Raw genomic sequence first — 21,697 nt, 5'->3', positions numbered from 1 at the left:
CATTTTAATTATATCGGTTTTCGAGATAGAATTAATAATAATAAAATTAAATGTAAATACATTTTTAATAACTAATTAATAATCGTATTGCGACGAGAAGAGAACGTGGCTTACCTTACAATCCATTTATTCATGCTGTTGTTGGTAGCTTAAAGCCGCTGTAGCAGATAATTTTGGAATTATTTACATAGTTTTTTTCATCGTGCAAAAAACCCTCAAAACAAAACAAACAACAACAACAAAAACAAACAGCACAAGCATTGCAGTCAAGTTATGTTTAATGCAAAAAAACGCTGTGTATTTTAACCACCGGGGCCTGCTGTGAGATCAACCAATCAGAGAGGTTCCTGAATCTCAATCGATCTTTTTGATTGGTTAAAAAGAATGAGAGACTATCTCGTGTTTTTTTCGTGGGTACTATGCCACCTAGTGTTTGCAAATGGAGAAATAGATTGTGTGTAGAGATACTTTTTTTTTTTTTTTACTAGCAGACCTAACTAGGCCTACATTTACATAGCTAATGTTGTCAGCAACAATGCAGTAACACAGAAGATGTCTCTATGCCCTTAAAGGAGGGTGTTACCAAGACCTGAACTTGTTCAGGTCAGTGCTGGTGTCAGCCAGAAGAGGCTCTTTCCAGATGGCCAGACTGCTTGTTGAGAGCAGAACTGATGGCATTGCCCAGATTCCCAGTATGTCTGCTTCTTTCCCAGCCAATGCTATCTCCTGCTTGAAGTGCCTCCTAAAGTATCTCATCAACATTCTGTCCCTTCATAAAGAACTGGCTTTTCATATTCATATTAATATTCATATATTTACATTGTTTAAATGCTTCATATTTATTTTTTGTATGTATTTATTCATTGTGTATCACACACACACACACACACACACACACACAAACACACACACACACACACACACACACACACACACACACACACACACACACACACACACACACACACACACACGTGTCTGGTGCGCTATCTTTCTGGGGACTCGCCATAGACGTAATGGTTTTATACTGTACAAACCATATTCTATCCCCTTACACTACACTATCCCTACCACTAAACCTACCCATCACACAAAACTTTCTGCATTTTTACATTTTCAAAAGAATAAATTCTGTATGATTTATACGCTGTTGTACCCATGGGGACCTCAATTTAGGTCCCCACAATGACACAAGTCCCCCTGAGTCTGTGTGCATTCAGGGGATAGTTGCCTAAACTTAGCCACTTTGTCTTTAAGTGCTAATTTGTCGAACTAGCAATTAGTCAAAATGTAATCAGTCTTACTTTTCAAATTCAAATTGAACCGATCTACCATTTTGTGTAGGCCTAATTTAGCTATAGGCCTAACTGATTTTAAAAAGTTAGGACCAGTCTTGAAGAAAAAAATTAAATGACTTACTTTTAAGACTAGTGGTTTATGCAACCAGCCCCAGGTTGATGTCCCCAACAGGCTAGAAAAACATGTACACACAAACAAACACAAACACACACACACACACACACACACACACACACACACACACACACACACACACACACACACTAATAAGTGTGCCTGAGTTCTCACCAGCAGGGGGCAGAATGGAAAAACTCAGTAGCCAGTAGGACTTGTTCCTGTGTTTGTATCTTGTCATGTTTTCTTCCTCTAAAGACTAACAGAGGATGTTTACGGTGTATGATTTAATTTGTTTGCCGCTTCTTCTATCTGATCTAGTACAATAATATAAGTCATCATTATGAATGTATTGACATTCCTAGTTAAAAGTATTAAGAATAGTTTTCAGCTATTAACAAACTGGTTCCATTATATTTGATTGCAGTTAAAATATATACACACGAGAAATCGTGTCTAAATAATTTATGCTGGATCAGGCCCGGTATGGTGCAATTTTCTTCTGTTTATAAAAAAAAATGTTTGTTCTTTTGGGCCCACTTGGTTTGATCAATGCTCAGGTAATCGTTTGCTGTATTTTTAAAATAACCACAGGGTGGCAATGCAACTCCATTGCTAATAAATTGAGAAAACTTGAGGCCCAGATAAAAGACCATTGGTGTTGCTGACATTGATTCATGAGCAAAAACATTTGTTTTGTATTATATTCTGTAATATAGTAGTAGTGTTTGAATATATTGGATATTGAATATCTGATATAAGATGTGTCTGTATATGAATGGGAATGCATGTCAGTTTAACCTATATAGAGTACAATTTGAAACTAATACAAAGTACATATGATTTCACCACTGTTTTGGAAGTATTTTCTCTCTTTTTCTCTCTCCCTCTCAGAGCCCAGGAATCTGCCATAACTCTATCCCACGACTGTCCAATATAAATGTCCAATATAATTAAAATTTGTGAGATGGTCCAAACCACAACACTCGGTCTTGAGCTTTGTTTTTGTTCATCAGTTTTCCATTGCGGCATTTATGTGGATGAATGGCCTTAGAAAGGTCAATGTTGAACATTGATTACACACCTCACTGTCAGAGGGGCCGGCGGGAGAGGGGTAAGTGGCCATTTGTTTTGTGCAAACTCTTGAGTGGCCAGAAATCTTCAAAACGTGCTGGCAGAATAGGCTGGAGCATTGTAGGGCTCTCCATCATACTCTGGCCCCGGTTGTCATTACAGAGCTGTTTAAGGGTTGACTTCTCCCCAGGCATCCAAAACTGCAGAGGGTGACTCTGCGGTTTTATTTAATGCAGTCTTATGGAAATAAAATGAAAACTAAACCTAATGGGAGCTGTGGTTGCCAGAATAATTACAGTACAGTAAACACAGAACAACATGTACATTTTACAATGTAAAACTGTAATAGATTTACTAAAAAATAAATAAATAAAAAGGCTAGGCTACATTTTAAACAAATAAATCCAAAAGCCCTTTTCTGCTGAAATCAAGGCCGTGCTGCTACTAAAATCTGATTTTTACGTAACATATACTGACAACTTTACCATAACACAGGAGGTAAATAAAAAGCCACATAATGAATCAGAGTTCATTAAAAGTAAACAAAAAAAATCATTTACATTTTCATTTAATTAAAAATAATTGTTGTTATTTTTGGATCAAAATGTATTATCGATGCTTCAAGAGATTGTAATTAACCAACTGAATGTCACATATGGACTACTTTGATGATGTTTTTATTCCCTTTCTGGACATGGATAGTAAAATGTGCATACACTTTCATTGAAGAAACAGAAAAGCTCTCGGACTAAAATATAAAATATCTTAAACTGTGTTTCCAGAGATGAATGGAGGTCTAATGGTTGTGGAACAACATCAGGGTGAGTTATTAATGAAATACTTTTCCTTTTTGGGTGAACTAACCCTTTAAGCATTACATTGTGTCAATTGGTGTCTCCTCTGAATTTGCCTCACCGGCACGTCATGCTCAAAAACCTGTCTCCGGCGCAATAATTCCAAACTTTCATGTATTCATACTCTTGTGTAATCGACACACCATCCTAAATAAACCCGTCTCTTGCGTGATACCCTGAAATTTTGAATATTCCGATGTAATTTGGTTTCTGACCTGTAAGGTTGCGAGAATAATAATCTTACACGGTGTGTTAATAGGTCAGGGGTGAACTGGCACCCCGACTGAGTCTGGTTTCTCCCAAGGTTTATTTTTCACCATGATGCCCTGTTTTGGTTCCTTGTCACTGTCAAATTTGGCTTGGCTTGCTCAGTTGGGGACACTAAAATTATGATCAAAGTTATTCAACTAATTATACAAATTAAATTTATTAATTAAGTGTTAATTAATTCTATAAACTATAATACAGATCTGCCAACATTGTCGCTATATGATAAATTAAAATAAGCTGATAACATCACTGTTTTCTCCAGTACGACTTTACAGCCAAATCTAATTTTGTTGCAATATTATCCTGTTTGACACTGTGAAGCTGCTTTGACACAATCGTGATTGTAAAAGCGCTAAATAAATAAAGTTGATTGATTGATTGATTGATTGATTGATTGATTGATTGATTGATTGATTGATTGATTGATTGATTGATTGATTGATTGATTGATTTGTTTTATTGAAATTGTGAATCGGTCAGTCATTCTAAAAAAACAAAAAAATAAAAAATTGAGATTGAATTTATTTGCCATATCGCCCAGCCTAACGGTAGCTATAAATGAACTAGAATTTCGGAAATGTATCCCTAAAATAGTGTTACCGAATGAACAATAATCCAGCAGCATTTATTAATATTAAATATTGTTAATTTCAAACAATGAACAGCTGGATTTTTAGTACTGTATTGCTCATTGTTAGTTCATGTCAGTTAATACATTAACTAATGTTAACAAATGAGACCTATAAAGTCAGAAACACATGGTTGAGTACATAGTGCACGAGTACATAGTTTATAAGTGTGTCATATTTGGGACACAACTACAGAATGACAATAGAAAAGCAGCACAGTGGAATGCTAAAGCATGTCCTGTGTGAATGGTCCCTTGTTATATCAGCGCTGCTCATCCAATCGCATTTGTGAAATAGAACTAACTGTAATGTATACAGTAATGCAAAATATAGTTACATCCTGGATTTGGGTGGATTAAGAGTGAACTGAAACCAATAACGGATGTTAACCTGGTTTCTCACCATTGAACCAAGTCTGAAAACATCTCTTCAAAAAACTGCGTGTACAACAGAAAGGTGCCTTTTTCACAGATGTTGTTGTTGTTGATTCTGAGGCTTGGACCAATGAGATGCAAATGGGTGCAGCCACATTAGCGGTGGTGCATTGGTTTTGTTTATGGGGACAGCAGAAGGATTATCCCCTCCAGTCCATTTCATTTGATCCATATGGCCCAAAAGGCCTTAGCTTCAGCTGTGCCACAGCTTTGGAGCCACGGTTGAGTTTGTTATTGTCCCAAATCAGGCTGAATGCAGTGCTACAAATCCTGACAATATAAAAATCAGAGCTCTCTCTACAATGACTGACAAAGCAAAGCTTCTTTAGTGTTCCGTTTACTTATTACAGATATTGTGCATGCACAATAAATGAAGTTTCATTTGATCTATCATTTCCATATGATATCTCGGTGGAATCATTGATTACAGGGCTGTCATGATGAAGTCATATATCTATAGATTTGTGTCATTGTCTAAAAGTGGACCTCTCTCTCTGTCTCTCTCTCTCTCTCTCTCTCTCTCTTTCTGTGAGCAGGAGCTGAGCAGAGCGATTTACAGGCTGTCGGGTTGGCTTTGTTCCCGTGTAAGTCAAGTCTCGGTGGAGAAGAGACGCATCAGTGCTCCAAATGGCCCCAGCCGTCTCATTGCATTATCTTCAAATGGCACGTCTGATGGAGAAGTTAGGGAACAGCTCTCTTTGCTTCTCTCATTTAGAGATGCCTCCCTTATTAACATGTACAGCACCTAGATAGTGCTGTTTATGTTTGTGAGAATTTAACATGTTTGCTTAAAGTGCAAGACTTGGTCTTTGGGATTTGGGGTTATTCATGGGTTTGTGCTATATGTCCTCTCAAGAAATGGCTTCACAGGTTAGTTGGTTAGTAGCATCATGGGTTAGTTCCCCCCAAAAATGAAAATTAGCCCGATTTACTCACCCTCAAGTCATCCTAGGTATATATGACATTCTTCTTTCAGTCGAATAAAATCAGAGTCATATTAAAAAAGTCCTGGCTAATCCAAGCATTATAATAATGGCAGTGAACTGTAGCCTTGTTTATGAAATCCATAAAAGTGCATCTATCCGTCATATAACCGCTCCACATGGCTCCGGCGGGGTTAATAAAGGCATTTTAAAGTTTGAAGATTAAAATAACTAACTTCTGGCAGATTACGCATCAATTCACGGCGAAAGAGAAACACTTGAGCCCTTGACGGATGCGCATTGACGAACGGAGAAGAGCAGAGGCTAGAGCAAAACAAAATATAGGGGCTTACTCTTTTAGCGCAAGTCTTAAAAAGATTTTAGTCTATAAAGATTTAAATATGGATATTTTTCTTACACAAACATGACACTTCGATTTTATTCATCTGAAAGAAGAATGTCATACACACCTAGGATAACTGGATCATTTTTATTTTTGGGTGAGCTAACCCCTTAATACTGGGTAACCTATTATGAAGGGTGATTATGATGACGCTTTTGAAAGGTGAGAGAACCAACTCCTTACTCTGTGTGTGCCTCGAGGGAAATAAGCTATGCACATGAAAACCTGTTGATGAATTCATAAATGCCTGCACTGAAACACAGCTATTTACATAAAAATATACAATTCATAAAAATTGTGAGTTCTTCAAAACTGCAGTTCTTGCAGCCCCAGTCTGCAGTGGTCAGTATCTATCAAAAGTGGTCCAAGGAAGGAACAGTGGTGAACCTGCAACAGAGTCATGGCTCATGGCTGTTTTCAACGGCTCATTGATGCACAGGGGAGCGAAGGCTAGCCCGTGTGGTCCGATCAAACAGACAAGACATTCTAGGGTTCAAATTGCTCAAGAAGTTAATGCTGGTTCTGATAGAAAGGTGTCAGAATACACAGTCCATCGCAGTTTGTTGAGACATAACCGCAGACCAGTCAGGTGCCCATGCTGACCCCAGTCCACCACCGAAAGCGCCAACGGTGGGCACGTGAGCATCAGAACTGGACCACAGAGCAATGCAAGAAGGTGGCCTGGTCTGATGAATCACGTTTTATTTTACATCGCATGGATATGCAGTGTTATGCTTTGGGAAATGAACTGTATTCCATGGTGGCTGTGGCCGCTTTCTGCAGGATAATACATTTAAGGAGCACAAAAACAAGGGAAGAAAACAACATTAGGAAGATAGTCATAATGCTATGCCTGATCAGTGTATATACTGTACATGTGAAAATGACGAACAGTATTTTATTTCAGAGCTTCAGTGCTTTGCATACATTTCAGAGACCTGTAATGTAAAATGAGAGCATTGGGTCTGAATAATAAGTCACTGACAAATAACTTTGACTGACGTGAAGCAGGACTGGTGCCTGACTAATTGACACTGTAAACATTGAAAAGCATCAGCTTTTCACGTGAAAGTAACTAACTGACTGACAGCAGACTCGGCCTTCAGGTTCTCCAAGCAATTTATCATCTTTATCCACACTGGGGTAATTTATCTGGCAGCACAGAGAAAATATCTTTACACTGTCAGTGTGGTCTTGATATCCCACTTTTCTAAATTACTTGTCAAGCAAGGTGTGTCAGCAGACAGAGGTGAGCCGAAAACATTTTCTCCCCACAATTTAACTCCTTCATAGATTCCCAATTGCCTGACATGGAGGTTTTACTAACTGTCTTTGCTAACCTTTTACTTGAATAAAACGCAAACTAAATAGTATACACCTAAATATTTTATTAAAAGAAAATCACACATTTTATATGCAACTGTGAGAGAAATCTCTTCCTTTTATGAAGTAGATACTAGACCTACAAAGCCTTGTTGTTGTTATTGTTGCTATGCATAAGATATTTTTAGTACAGTAATTATATAGGGATAATTATATCTCAGATAGCAATTCATGGAATATAATTATCCACTACACAGAACCACAAAACGCTCCAAGGTTGACAGACATCAGGTGTCAACAACAGTGTAATGAAATCAGACTTATAAACAATTGTGTTTATATATTATCATATACGACATTTTCAGACTTGAATGATGCACAGAATTATGGAATTATTCTTCCAATTTAAACGACAGACCAATTATATTTAGAGAAAAATAAGCAACAGATACGATTCAGTAGTACAATTTTATTTAAAACTAAAAAAAGTCAGCAAGTTGCAATTAAATTAGTTCAATGCACAATATATAATTGTTTTACATTTTGGTATGTGATGCATACATTGTGCAACAACCTCTGATTACTCAAATATACATTAATGGCTTGTTCCAGACAAACAATGACACTTATTCTGTTCTGACGACACATCGACTTATACTTATCCCTATAAACATTTTCTCTTACTCTGTACACACGATAGACTGTCAAGAAGGCAAATATTGATATGTACATTCATGCAATACAATTCTGAGTACCTTTGTACAGTATAATACACATATATTTTCAGTACGTATATCTTGTTGAACGGGTGAATGACTGTACAGTAGAGTGTGAGAATGTTTTACAGGATATGAAGAGGGATGTTTGTTTACACAAGCTTGTACTTTATGTAAACAGCATTGGTCAGTTGTATATTGGTTTATATTATGATTCATAGTTCAGTGTTACTGTATGCATGAACACTGCATCACTTTTTTCTAAATACAAGCCCCTGTCTAGAAAAAGATATTTAGACACATTGGATATTACAGTTCTAATAAAAAATAAACTAAACACTAGAGAGGGTCTGATTGAGAGTTACATTACAAGCTAAATTTAGGGTTAAGCTTGTTTGATGAATCACCTCGATACATCTTTGGAATCACAGTATTAACCACTTTAAAAATAGCTATAAATCATCTTAGTGAAAGCTTGATAAGTACCATCCTAGTTTTTAAGAGTTGCCAAAAAGGTCAAGAAGAGACTTGATGTGAATTTAGAATGATTTGCAAGCATTCCCAAGACTCGACATGGACAACAGACCACAAATGATGACATGATTGCCAATTTTCTGTTATATTAACCATACTGATTTCTGTCATAGGAAAAAAAAAATCTCAGAGCTTTATTTAGTTGAAAAAAAAAATGTTGGTTTAACTTAAAAAATAAGAAACTTGGTTGCCTTAAAAATTTGAGTTTATTGGAATTTTAAAAATTGAGTTTAAACAATGAAGGAAATTGGTTTAATATATAGAAAGTTAAAATAGTATTGTATCTGAACCACATAAAAAATTATAAATCATGAAAATAGCACAATTTGGTTTCACTGCGTCATTACAAATAAAACACACACACACAAGTACCCAATATGCTTACAAAATCTTTTAATAATATTTGAATAAAGGTTGTCGATACTCAAAAATGTTCATTGTATTAACTCAATTTTTTTATTTCAGTGAACAATGAACTGATTTTTAAGGCAACCATGTAACTTATTTAAACATGTTTTTTTTTTTTTTTTACAGTGATAAACAAATTAAATACTTTTCAATACATGTTCAATCATATCAACTTTAAAACATAATTTCATGTCACCATTTTATTTCTTGCTTCCCACTTGCAATATATCTATTTGGTGCAAAATGATTTTCACTGATCCACTTTCATTTACAAATCCTAATTAAATTGAGAATTGTTTCAGCTGAACGGGAATGTGTCTTATTGTGTACATTACATAAATATGTAACACAGAAAGCCAAACTTCTATATTATTAAAATAGTTAGAGAATATGTTATGACTTTTAAAATCTCAACTACTCAAACAATTATTCATCTTAAAATGAATAGTTATCCATATTTCATACTGTACATAATGTAGCATTACTGTGACATTCACAAAAACTATAAATTCCAGTTTTTGGTGTCTTTTTATTTTTATATTTAGACAAAAAAGTATAGATTTTAATATCTGCTATTTATCTATCAGCCATAACATGAAACATAATTGATATTTTTCACATGTAGGCTACATCAGCCATATTCAGCCTGTTTAAATGTACACATATCTATAGAATGATCAAACTTTAATCAGCTAACTATTAGCAATGCTAATGCTAGCATTATGTTTTTTTGTATTATCAGCATGCACCTCAAGAGCTCGATCCTTTCCAATTGCATAGTAACACAAACCTCAATAAATTTCTGGGTGTTTTAGAGAAAAACATTTCTTGTTCTCTATTGTATATTTGGTACACAAGTGCAGGATGAACCAATCCATTTGGACATTTGAACAGACTGTATCAAAACAATGGTGCCAATGCGTTTAACACATTTACACAATCTACATGAGGTGAGAGAACCCTTAATGTTCAACGAGGGACACTTCAGAAACAGAGTTAAAGACAAGCGAAGACAGGAATTTAAAAACATCATTGCATTCAACAGAAAGTGCATGCGTTTATTTTGTTGTTGGTGTTGTATATTGTCATCAGAGGGGCCCCAGGGGGCCGCCAGGTTGAGTCTTGTGATACTCGTGCAGCTGCCAGCTTTGCTAGGAGTTTCCAAGTCTCCTCAAAACCTTTTTATACTTGCCTATACACATGCCAGTCATTTCCTATTCACGTAGTCTTTTCTTGTCATAAGAAGGGCAGCCATGCGGTTTACAGTTTTTAAATTCATAATATACCATCTCATAAACCCAAACAGAGAGAGATGGTGGTGCTGTAGGGTAAGGAATGCCTTGCCGTATGGCCACTATACTCCAGTGTTATTGGTTTCCACTACCTGCTGTTTACAGCGTGAGCTCATGGCATACTCCCCTCGGCTTGTGCCATTCTCTTCTTTTCGAAGGGGTTTCCTGGAAAAGAGAACAAAAAGAATACACTTCAAACAACTATTTTTGCTCTGAGTGAATGCTATTGATCGGGTTGTAGAGGCCTGAGATAAGTGAAAGGACACACAATGTCTCAAAGGCAAACGGGAAAACTCGGAAAGGAAAGTGCAAATAGTAGGGTTAAGATGTTAAAGGGATCCCATGGTGTTGAGACTTGTATGGCTTAATATAACATAAATGATGTCTCTTACTGAATTATGTGGTAGAAAACCCATGAAAGATCTACGTTATTTAAAAAATCGATTTTATATTTGGACCACGGGCGGCGCCATTTTGTTTGCGTTCTAGGTTGATGACGTAGAGTGGTTGAACTCCTCAATCAGCTGGCGTTACCCGTTGCTATTTTTACCACAACGCAACTCGAAAATTGTTTCAGAGTTAAACAAAACAAATGAATTGCTTTGTAATTGTACTTAAAACACACTCAAACATACATGTGCACACAAACTCACCTACACAAGTCACAAACAGATCGGCGGGCGCGCACACACACACCTGACTGCTCTGTCTCAAACGCATGCATCATCACCAAAACATCCTGCCTCTCTTCCTCACGTTACTTTATCCCATCGTCCTACCTAGATATTTCCCTCTGCTGGTCACATTAGGCATTATAGTTAATCTACTATCAACAGTCTATCCATAGACAGAGTCTATCTGGGGAACAGGATGTGTTGAACAGGATATCAACAAAGGGAATAGATTGAGGGTTATGTATGCGCGCGCAGTGCGTGCGTGCGTGTGTGTGTGTGTTCGCGCCGATCTGTTGGGCTGGGTGTGTGTTCGCGCCGATCTGTTGGTGTGTGTGTGTGTTGCTGTGTTCGCGCCGATCTGTTGGGGTGTGTGTGAGTCTGTGTGAGAGAGAGAGTTTGTGTGCACATGTATGTTTGAGTGCGTGAAGTCGGACAGCTGTTTGTAAATCGGCTTTCGTTATTGCGGTGGAACGTGAGACTGAATGACTGCACTCGAACATGTCCACTATGGTGTCGGACAACACTACAAATGTCCGTCCCTTCAAATAATGCCCTATTTAAGGGTATAGGGTCGATTTCAGATTCAGCCCCTGTCGTGGAGACTGAGCAGCCCAACATCTCGATTGAGACAGAGCCTGTCGTGTGCGCGCCCGCCGATCTGTTTGTGACTTGTGTAGGTGAGTTTGTGTGCACATGTATGTTTGAGTGTGTTTTAAGTATAATTACAAAGGAATTCATTGGTTTTGTTTAACTCTGAAACAATTTTCGAGTTGCGTTGTGGTAAAAATAGCAACGGGTAATGCCAGCTGATTGAGGAGTTCAACCACTCTACGTCATCAACCTAGAACGCAAACAAAATGGCGCCGCCCATGGTCCAAATATAAAATCGATTTTTAAAATAACGTAGATCTTTCATGGGTTTTCTACTACATAATTCAGTAAGAGACATCATTTATGTTATATTAAGCCATACAAGTCTCAACACCATGGGATCCCTTTAAGAACAATGTGTATTTACTTTCAAATTGTAACATTTAGATGCAAGTTTAGCATGTGCAAGAGGTTGATGCATCAGCCAATATGTTCAGGAATATAAACAAAAACATTTCCCAAATCAGTTGTCACAGCACAATGTTAATTATATTATGACCAATTGTTTTTTTTATATTCTTATTAATATTTACATAGTTTTAAAGTGTCATTAATGTTACATACTAAATCAACTACCGGTTTTCTATTTAAAATAGTTTTGACAATTTAATTGAAAAATAATATGATAAATTATATTAATGAATGGATAATAACTAAACAACCGATGCTTGACAGAACAGAATCCCAATAAAAGTGGTTCATCTGAAATAGAAATGTATTCTATGACTATATATATGCCCATCCTTTAAATGAAGATATGTCATGATAGCAAAGATGAATCAATTGGAATAATTAAAGCTTGAATCAATTGGAATAATTAGCAAATTTGATGTTGCCTTGTTGAGGCTAGAGGTCAGAGGAGAATGGGCAGACTGATTTAAGCTGATAAAAGAGCAACTTTGACTGAAATAACCACTCATTACAACTGAGGTATGCAGTAAAGCATGTGTGAAGCCACAACACGCACAACCTTGAGGCGGATGAGCTACAGCAGAAGACTCCTGGGGCGGCAGTGGTTCAGTGGTTCATGTAGGTTGTCTACAAACCGAAAGGTTGGTGGTTCAATCCCCGGTTCCACCTGACCAAGTGTCGAAGTGTCCATAAGCAAGACACCTAACCCCAGCTGCTCCTGACGAGCTGGATGGCGCCTTACATGGCTGACATCGCCGTCGGTGTGTGAATGGGTGAATGTGAGGCAAAACTGTAAAGCGCTTTGGATGGCCATAGGGTCTGTTAAAAAGCGCTATATAAATGCAGTCCATTTACCATTTACTCCACCGACCACCGGGTACCACTCATCTCCAATAAAAAATAAGAAAAAAGACTACAATTTGCGCATGCTCACCAAAATTGGACAGTTGAAGACATGTTGAGACATTCAGATGGTAGAGTCAGAATTTGCCATAAACAGAATGAGAACATGGATCCATCATACCTTGTTACCACTGTGAAGGCTGGTGGTGGTGTAATGGTGTGGGGGATGTTTTCTTGGCACACTTTAAGCCCCTTCATGCCAATTGGGCATCGTTTAAATGCCACTGCCTACCTGAGCATTGTTTCTGACCATGTCCATCCCTTAATGACCACCATGTACCCATCCTCTAATGGCTACTTCCAGCAGGATAATGCACCATGTCACAAAGCTTGAATCATCTAAAGGATTTCTTGAACATGACAATGAGTTCACTGTACTAAACTGGCCCCCACAGTCACCAGATCTTAACCCAATAGAGCATCTTTGGGATGTGGTTGAACGGAAGCTTCGTGCCCTGGATGTGCATCCCACAAATCTCCATCAACTGCAAGATGCTCTCCTATCAATATGGGCCAACATTTCTAAAGAATGATTTCAGCACCTCGTTGATACTGTACGAAAGGGGGTCAAACACAGTATTAGTATGGTGTTGCTAATAATCATTTAGGTGAGTGTATTATTGGCTATTGCCACAAATATACCTGTGCCAATTATGACTGTTTTTGTGGTCCAGGGTCATAAAAAGGCTTAAAAAAATAATGGAATTAATGAATAATATAATAATAACCCCATGAATTACAATTACTACATAAAAATAAAAAACTAACACTACTAACATCATGTCACTTGGGGTCTTCTATGCCAATTCTATCGGGGGACCATCTTGTCCAATCTTTCACTTTGTAATTTTTATTTTACAAATCCCTCATTAACAAACAGACAGACAGAAAGACACACTCACACTCACACACACTCACACACACACACACACACACACACACACACACACACACAATTGAAAATCAACATAATACAATGCCACAGATCACTATTTTCCAGAGACACAAAATGAGATAAAATAACCTCAAAACTCTTTCGACTAAATCTCATAAATGTTGATATTCAAATTAAATGACACAATTAAAAATAGCGTAGCAATGCATCAAAAGGGATGAGATGAGATTTTGCGCATCTGATCAAGAGAAAAAAATAAGGTTCATCATGCCCTGTCTAACCCGACCTACAGCAGGTTAAATTTGTATCACAATGTTTTCTGTGTACCATATTTGTTGTATTTTTCAGCAAGCCTGAGTGCCTGTCACACTTTTAGACCCTCCTTGAGACACAAACAAAGTCTGGTCTGATAAACAGCAGCACAGGTCATCAAAGTGAGTTATTCTGCAGTTTAAATGACTTCCAGCAAGCCGTAATGGCTGCTAGACTTAAAAAGCTGTGGTATGCACCCGGCCTGTCCGTCCTTTATTACAATTTGAAATATGCAACCTGCCTGCAGCCAATTGCCTTCATAACTGCATTAAAACCCAGAGCCTCCCAAACAGCAGCGCATGCAGATCCAATCTGTTGAGATTTTGTTAAATCATGTCAGTCACATATTGACTTATTGGTAACGAGGGCCTGAGGTAAAAGCTGGTTATGTAGAAAGATGGAAGCTGGGAATACATATTTTGTAATATGCCAACATGAATATCAGTAAAGGTTGGAAATAATTGGGGTATATGCTTCAGCATTCACAGTAAGGATGCATTGATGGAACAGACGTATGAAAAGGATGTCACATGGATGCAGCAATCGAAAATGTTCAATAAGCTAATGGAGAACCCTGATGCCAAGCAGTCACGTCACCTCTAAAAATACATGTCTGTACAATAGGGCTCAATAGCACTCACAGTGCTCTTTTGCACTGGATAGTTCTAGGAACTAGCCATCAGGGTGGTTCCCTGAGAACTAAAGGTTCCACTAGGGACATTTTCCTGGTTGCATTTGCACCGCAAGTAAGAATTCTTAAGTGACGTAAGCTGCTTCTTTTCGAGACTTTTATTTTGACAGCGTGAACCTTAAATTGAGCCTGAGCACTCCGTCTTCATCAGTTTACCATCTGTTTAACAGTTCTCTCTAAAACGTTATCAGATATAACTGTTATAAAAAGAAAGTTCATGTACATTAAAAAGTAATTGTAAGCTAAAAAGTATTGCCGTTTGCCGTGTGGCTGAAGTCCAATATCGCTAGCTGAGCAGAAATACATAATCTTGTTCGGCTTGGTCCCCTCATAGTTGTGTTGAGTTTTCTCTTTAGCATAAAGGTTGAGAGGTCCATGTATCACTGTTTTCTATGTTCATAGTTTAGTTTAGTCAGTTAGTTCCTGGAATAAATATATAGGATATAATCTGTGTGTACACTGCTTTAAAAAAAACATTTTTTTTAAAAAAAAGCAGGAGCAAGAGCAGGAAGCTGTGATACTTTTTTTATGCAATATTGTCCTCACTTTCACTTCCCAGCAGACACACAACATCGTAAGACGTTGATATCTCCAACATCTGCAACACATTCTAAGATATGATGTTTTTATTAAGAAGGTTCGGGAGGAGCTCGTTCAGATAATTGACACAGGTGGAAAGTTCTCAGCTAATCAACAAAAGAGGTATATCTATACACAGCTGTCTTACCTCCATTTTGTTGACAGTTTATCAGCATCCCTCCACCACCCCTTCTCCACATTTTGCTTTTTAGTTCCAAATCACTACTTACATACCGGGGGTACATACTCTGGGTTCGGGCCGAAGTCCGAGCTCGAAGACCTCCCCCCGGACAGCATGCCAAATATGCATTTAAATTTATTCTCTATGAATTATATGTAAGTGTGAACTCGTGAACCTACACATGTAATTTTTGTTTTGTTTTGAGCTGTGTAAAGTAACCAATATACAACATTGTGCCAACGTCTCAAGCTAATGTCATATTGATGTAAAATACTAAAATGTGTTGTTGTGTAAAAATCTCGATTCTAAATGGGTTTGAGGAATGGTGGTCTAGCTATGTCACAATGTCAACATCTAGACAACACAACATTTTATTATTAGATTTAGTTGTTTTGTTGACTGTAAATCACGGTTAATAACCAAAACACAAATGTCAGCATGCAAATGTACATCTAAAATAGGATACAGGCAACATTAGACATGTTTGATATGATTTCAGTTGTGGTGCTGGGTAAGAGAAATTGCTTGACTAAAATACACCAATTTCTCTCTTATGTATAATACAGAGGGAAGTCTTTGTGACATATAGTAAACATCAAACTTCCTGTAAGGATGGCTTTTTATTTAATTTAAATTGATAATCCATATTATCTATACAGTGGTATTTTCTGCTCCAGTGTAATAGTGTTCCCTGTCACAAGAACAAGCACTTCACAGGGCTCTACGCTAACTTTTTTCTTGAGGAGCACTTGTGCTCCTAATTAAAAAATTTTAGGAGCACAGTCAAAAATTTAGGAGCACATTCTAATCCATCAAACACATTCCAGTTATATCTTTCCCATTACAGGACGATATTTGTCCTTTAATGTCCAGGGGAATTTTTACCATTATAAGAGCAATGTTTTCTAATCTTAATAAATGTATGCATCATCTGTCAATTTCTTAAATTCAACATAATTCTGACATAATATTATCATTAACTTCTGAGAGTACAGCACAAATACACACACACACACACACACACACACACACACACACACACACACACACACACACACACACACACACACACACACACACACACACACACACACACACACACACACAAAAGCAAAACTGGACTTCATACAATCAAACACCTATGCATTTAATGCATTAATGCTTGGGTTAATGTTGTATGAATGTTTTACATATAAGTTTTTGAATTTAGAAATATGTACAAATTAAACTTTAAAAGTTTAATATTTTAAATAAAAAGTCCATGCAATGTATAAATATGAAAATAAAACCGCCAGTAGGTGGCGGCAAGTCATTCAGTCAATAGTTCAAAACATAAGATTCATTTGAATCGAATCGCTTGGAGATGCGAATCAGTTCTGGTGTGGCTTTGATTTTCACAAATAGACAGTGTTGTGGCTAAAACGTTGTTACTTAATATCAACTTGTCTATTGGATTTTTGTACGAGATCAGTAACACACATGCAATCATGCCAATACTCGGAGCAATAGCAAGCTGTAACTGTAGGCGCTCTGGCGCTTCATAAACAGAACCGCATGCGTCTCGCGGGGAGAACATTGCAGCCGGATCTACTTCTCTCTGTTTGTGGTGAGTCATGCAGATATGGTGCTAATCCGCAGCGGGAATAACTTATTTTGTGTGTACAGTGATTCAGAATAAGACAAAAACCCGGTTTGGAAAAAATCTTCATGATATACTTGCTCATTATATACATTTAGTATTTTTTAAACAGCATGTGTGATAAAGATTAACTCAAGGGCTTTTTAAATGTATTATTAATACATTATTGTTTGATGGCATTTATGCCCCAAGCATCAACTATTTTCTGAGCGTGTTTATGATAATCCAAATGTGGCATTTCCAGTTCATTTTGATTTGGCTGTAAATCAACCGCGCGAGGCGTCTGGTAAAGTGCGCATGGCTGCGTAGTCACACAAGTTTAACTTTGTAAATCAATTTTTGTTTGAAGTGTAGTCTAGGGTTGCCACCCGTCCCGTGAAATACGGAATCGTCCCGTATTTTCAGGAAAAATGACGCGTCCCGTATCAAAGCAATACGGGACGCGATTTGTCCCGTATTTTACATAGGTCCACCCGCATTGTGTGAAGACACGTCCTATTCTGCCCCGAATTGGGTCGCTGCCGTCGTTGGTTTGTTTGATTGGTTTGTTTCAAGTTCACGGGCCGTGAATCACGGCCAATCAGAGTCAGAAGAGGTATAGGTTCTTTTCTATATGGGCAGAATCCATTTGAAACGATGGCGGAGGCAGGTCCAAATACCTCCCCGCGTCCAGCTGTAAAAGTTTCAGAGCAGAAACGCAAGCGGATGCAGAGGTACAGACGAGAGTCGGAAGAATTAAATACTTGGCTGCAAAGTTTCAGCGGCAATGAATACCAAGCCAATTGTACAATTTGTCGGCGAGTGTTTTCAGTGGCGCACGGTGGCCTGTCAGATGTGAGACAGCATGCAACGGGAGAGCAACATTCACGAAATGCAAGAGCTCACCGAAATCAAAGCACTGTCGCACAGATCTTCATACCTCAAGCATCTCCTGAGGCAGATAGTGTAATGTTTTTTTTTTATCACCTCAATTTTTTGATTGATAACGTTAGATTTCATATGCTGCCTATTAAGAAATAATGTTAACAATGTAGGCTACATTAATGATGTTATGGTATGATTTGTTTATTAAGGTTAAGTTGTACAGTCAGACACAAGCATTACTTTAATAAGAGATAATATATATATATATATATATATATATATATATATATATATATATATATATATATATATATATATATATCACAACACTATAAAATTACTCGAGTTAATTAGCAATTTCTTATCCTACTCCCCTCTAGGTTACAGCAGCTGAGTTTGTTTTTTATTGTCATAGCTGTGTATTATACTGAGTGCATCTGTTCACACTGATTTCAATAGCAGATATCCTATTATAATGTCCATTGGTATCAATCTTAATATACAAATTATGAAAACATGTTTTAAGTTATGATATACGACCACTGCACTGGAACAGCATCAGGACTGTGGTCATCGTGGCCCCGAGGTGTGTGGCCACCACTGCGGCAGGCGTCCCTTATTTTTCTGTACTGAAGGTGGCAACCCTAGTGTAGTCCGTCACACACGTTTTTGCACTTCTTCTGCTGACTGAAGGCATGAAACGCAGTTGATTGCAGTAGGAAACATAGCCTATCAGTTTCTCAGTGTTGATTCACTAAGTGTTGTAGTTTTTATTCTGAATTCTGATTGTATTACACATCCATTCATGAGAATCGATCGGGTCACTCGCACCGGTGCGCCTAAATATTTTTTCACAGTCGCACACAGTAATTTTTAGGCGTAAATGCGCCCAAAATGGGCGTTATGTAGAGCCCTGCTTCACCAGGAGTGCGCTGATCTAAAATGAATGAAGTACTACCTGCAAGCAACCTTGAGAAGCAACCCAAATCTGAAAGACTGTTGTAAAGGATGTGCATAACAACACACATTGGTTTGGTATTTATTATTAACATGTTTATAATGAATCCTAAACCACCTTGGTTTTGCAAAATAATAAAAAATTAGCTGAGTTACTGCTCAAAAGGTCTTTCCTATGTCGGTTGAAACACAACCCCATAATCAAAGCCCAATGGAGCAGACTCATTTTCTGAGTAGAAGACTAGACTAGACTAGAGTATGACCACATCAGGCTACTGTCACAGACACGCCAGGCTCCAACGCCACCCACTCACAGCGCACACCCTCTCCTGAGTTCTGATCACACACACCTGCTACTCATCATCACCCCTATCACCGCCAGCACAAAAGACACACACACACTCTCAGTCACTGTTCGGTCTCATCTAGAGAAGGTACTAACGCTCTCTGTTTTACCTCAGGACTCCCGCAAAGATATCTATTGATCTCCAACGTCTCTTATCAAGTCTCCCTGTGTTTCTAGTCCAGTGTGTGTGTCCAGCGAACTCTCCAGCGAACTCTCCAGCGAAACTTATTCCCTCACGAAGACATCCCTCTCACCTGCACTTCACCCAGTTTTACTCTCTGGTGCTCAATAAACTATGCTAACTAACATATTTGTCTCTGCAGTCTCTGTACCGTTGACAGCTACATTATTTGTGTTCTTTTTGAAGAATTTTCAGAGCCTGATAAAATCTGTATAAAATCTGTGTTTAATACTGCAAAATACGCTCGAAAAATACAGTCACTGCACTTTCCATCCAGAATAAAAGAGAACATCCCAATCGAGTGACGGGATTTGTGGAAACTGTGATCTCTAATTATTGTGATCCAACATTTTCCTCGCATTTTAGGATGAAAAGACAAACATTTCAGGTGAAGGATAATCTTCAAGACAACCCAGCAGGCACAGGACATCAGTATGACGACAGATTGACGTTAGACCTCAACATCGGACAGACGTTGCATTTTGGTTGAAAATGAGAATCCGGTTGACATCAGAATCCAACGTCAGATTGACCTCAACATCCAACGTCGGACGGACGTTGCATTTTGGTTGAAAATGAAAATCTGGTTGACGTCAGAACCCAACCTCAAATTGACGTCAGCGTCGGATGGACATTGCATTTTGGTTGAAAATGAAGATCTGGTTGACCCAAATCAGGTTGAATATTGGATCAACCCGATTTTCATTTTCAAAAAAAAATACAACATCTGTCCGACGTTGGGTTCTAATGTCAATCTACCGTCATACTGACGTCCTGTGCCTGCTGGGTTTTGATCAATTTAATGATCAAAATTGTATTATTTATTGTATTAATTTCTTGCATAAAATCTTACAACAAAATGTAAGTTACAATATAATAAGTATTTCAATTTCACATCTAAAACCCAATGTTGGCTAAGGCCTTGTTCACATGTACATGGGTATTTTTATAAACAGTTCTTTCACAAGCACAAGCACTGTTTAAAGCCGATATAGGTGATATAACATAAAGCCATGTTGGCCAATCAGAAGCCTGAAAAAAGGTTATTATTATTATTGTTGTTATTATTAAGCAGTGATGTGTAGTATTGCATTTTGACACCTCTCTTCTGCAGTATAAAGGAATATAAAAGTATGGCTGTGAATGTATCTGTATACATGTTATAAGCCCTGTTAGCGCAGTTAATAGCAGTGATATTTTGGCTGTGTCCATCAGTGCAAAGAATTGCCTCATGTAAATAAAGGAGATAGTGGCACACAATCTAGAGATATCAAAGAAGATAACAGTTTGGACTTCGACATCGACATGACAACACAGCAACTGGAGTTTCTAAAAAACCTTCACAGTTCTTAACAAAAGTTTGATTTCAGTGACCGGATACTGTGTTTTGAGTGTGGACGATCAGCCAAACCTGTGGTTTTGAAAATACCTGTGGTTGAGTGGACCACAGTCCTATGTGGTTAAGTGGTCCACAGTCCACAGTCCTATGTGGTTAAGTGGTCCACAGTCCACAGTCCTATGTGGTTAAGTGGTCCACAGTCCACAGTCCTAAGTTACTAAAAAAGTAATTAATTACTTCAACAGTGTAATTAGATGACTGTACTTAATTACTTATTAATTACTTTCTCTAGAAAGTATTGCATTATTTATTACTTTCTTAATCCCATATCAACCTCGACCCATAGAACAATACAAGGATGGACATGAAACTTCTCTTTTGATTTTTTTAATAAATATTATAAAATGGCATAAATTATTCTTAAAGGGGGGGTGAAATGCTGTTTCATGCATACTGATCTTTTTTACACTGTTAAAGACTTGGAATCCCATACTAAACATAGACAACGTTTCAAAAGTTAAGGTGGACGTTTGATGGGAGTATTTCTTTGTCAAAAATACTACTTTCGGTTAGTCATAAGTTTCGGCAAGTTTTTTGAGATCATGCGTCCCCTTTGACGTTAACGGGGGCGGAATTTCCTTGTATGGGCCTTACGGACAATTCTACCGGAAGCGCGTGAGAGAGAGCGAGGGAGAGAGCGAAAGCAACAGGCTACGCCCATCAAAGCGCTGGCTTGTAGGATGCTAAACAGGTGATATAACCAGTAGCTACTGACTTACCCACTGATAGGCCGGCGGTCGA

The 21,697-nt window shown here is 37.8% G+C and overlaps 1 protein-coding gene across 1 annotated transcript in view; it reads right to left on the bottom strand.

Annotated features, from left to right (window-relative positions):
- Positions 1 to 7,777: 7,777 nt before the first annotated feature.
- Positions 7,778 to 21,697, bottom strand: part of prima1 (proline rich membrane anchor 1) — a 55,256-nt gene continuing 41,336 nt past the window's right edge. The window contains exon 4 of the mRNA XM_067417446.1: positions 7,778 to 10,438. Coding sequence (XP_067273547.1) covers positions 10,336 to 10,438 — 103 coding nt within the window. The 3' untranslated portion in view covers positions 7,778 to 10,335. The remainder of the gene's footprint in view (positions 10,439 to 21,697) is intronic.

This window comes from Pseudorasbora parva, chromosome 15 (assembly GCF_024679245.1).
Source record: "Pseudorasbora parva isolate DD20220531a chromosome 15, ASM2467924v1, whole genome shotgun sequence".
Lineage (NCBI taxonomy): Eukaryota > Metazoa > Chordata > Actinopteri > Cypriniformes > Gobionidae > Pseudorasbora > Pseudorasbora parva.
This window is presented reverse-complemented; position numbering and strand designations above follow the sequence as displayed.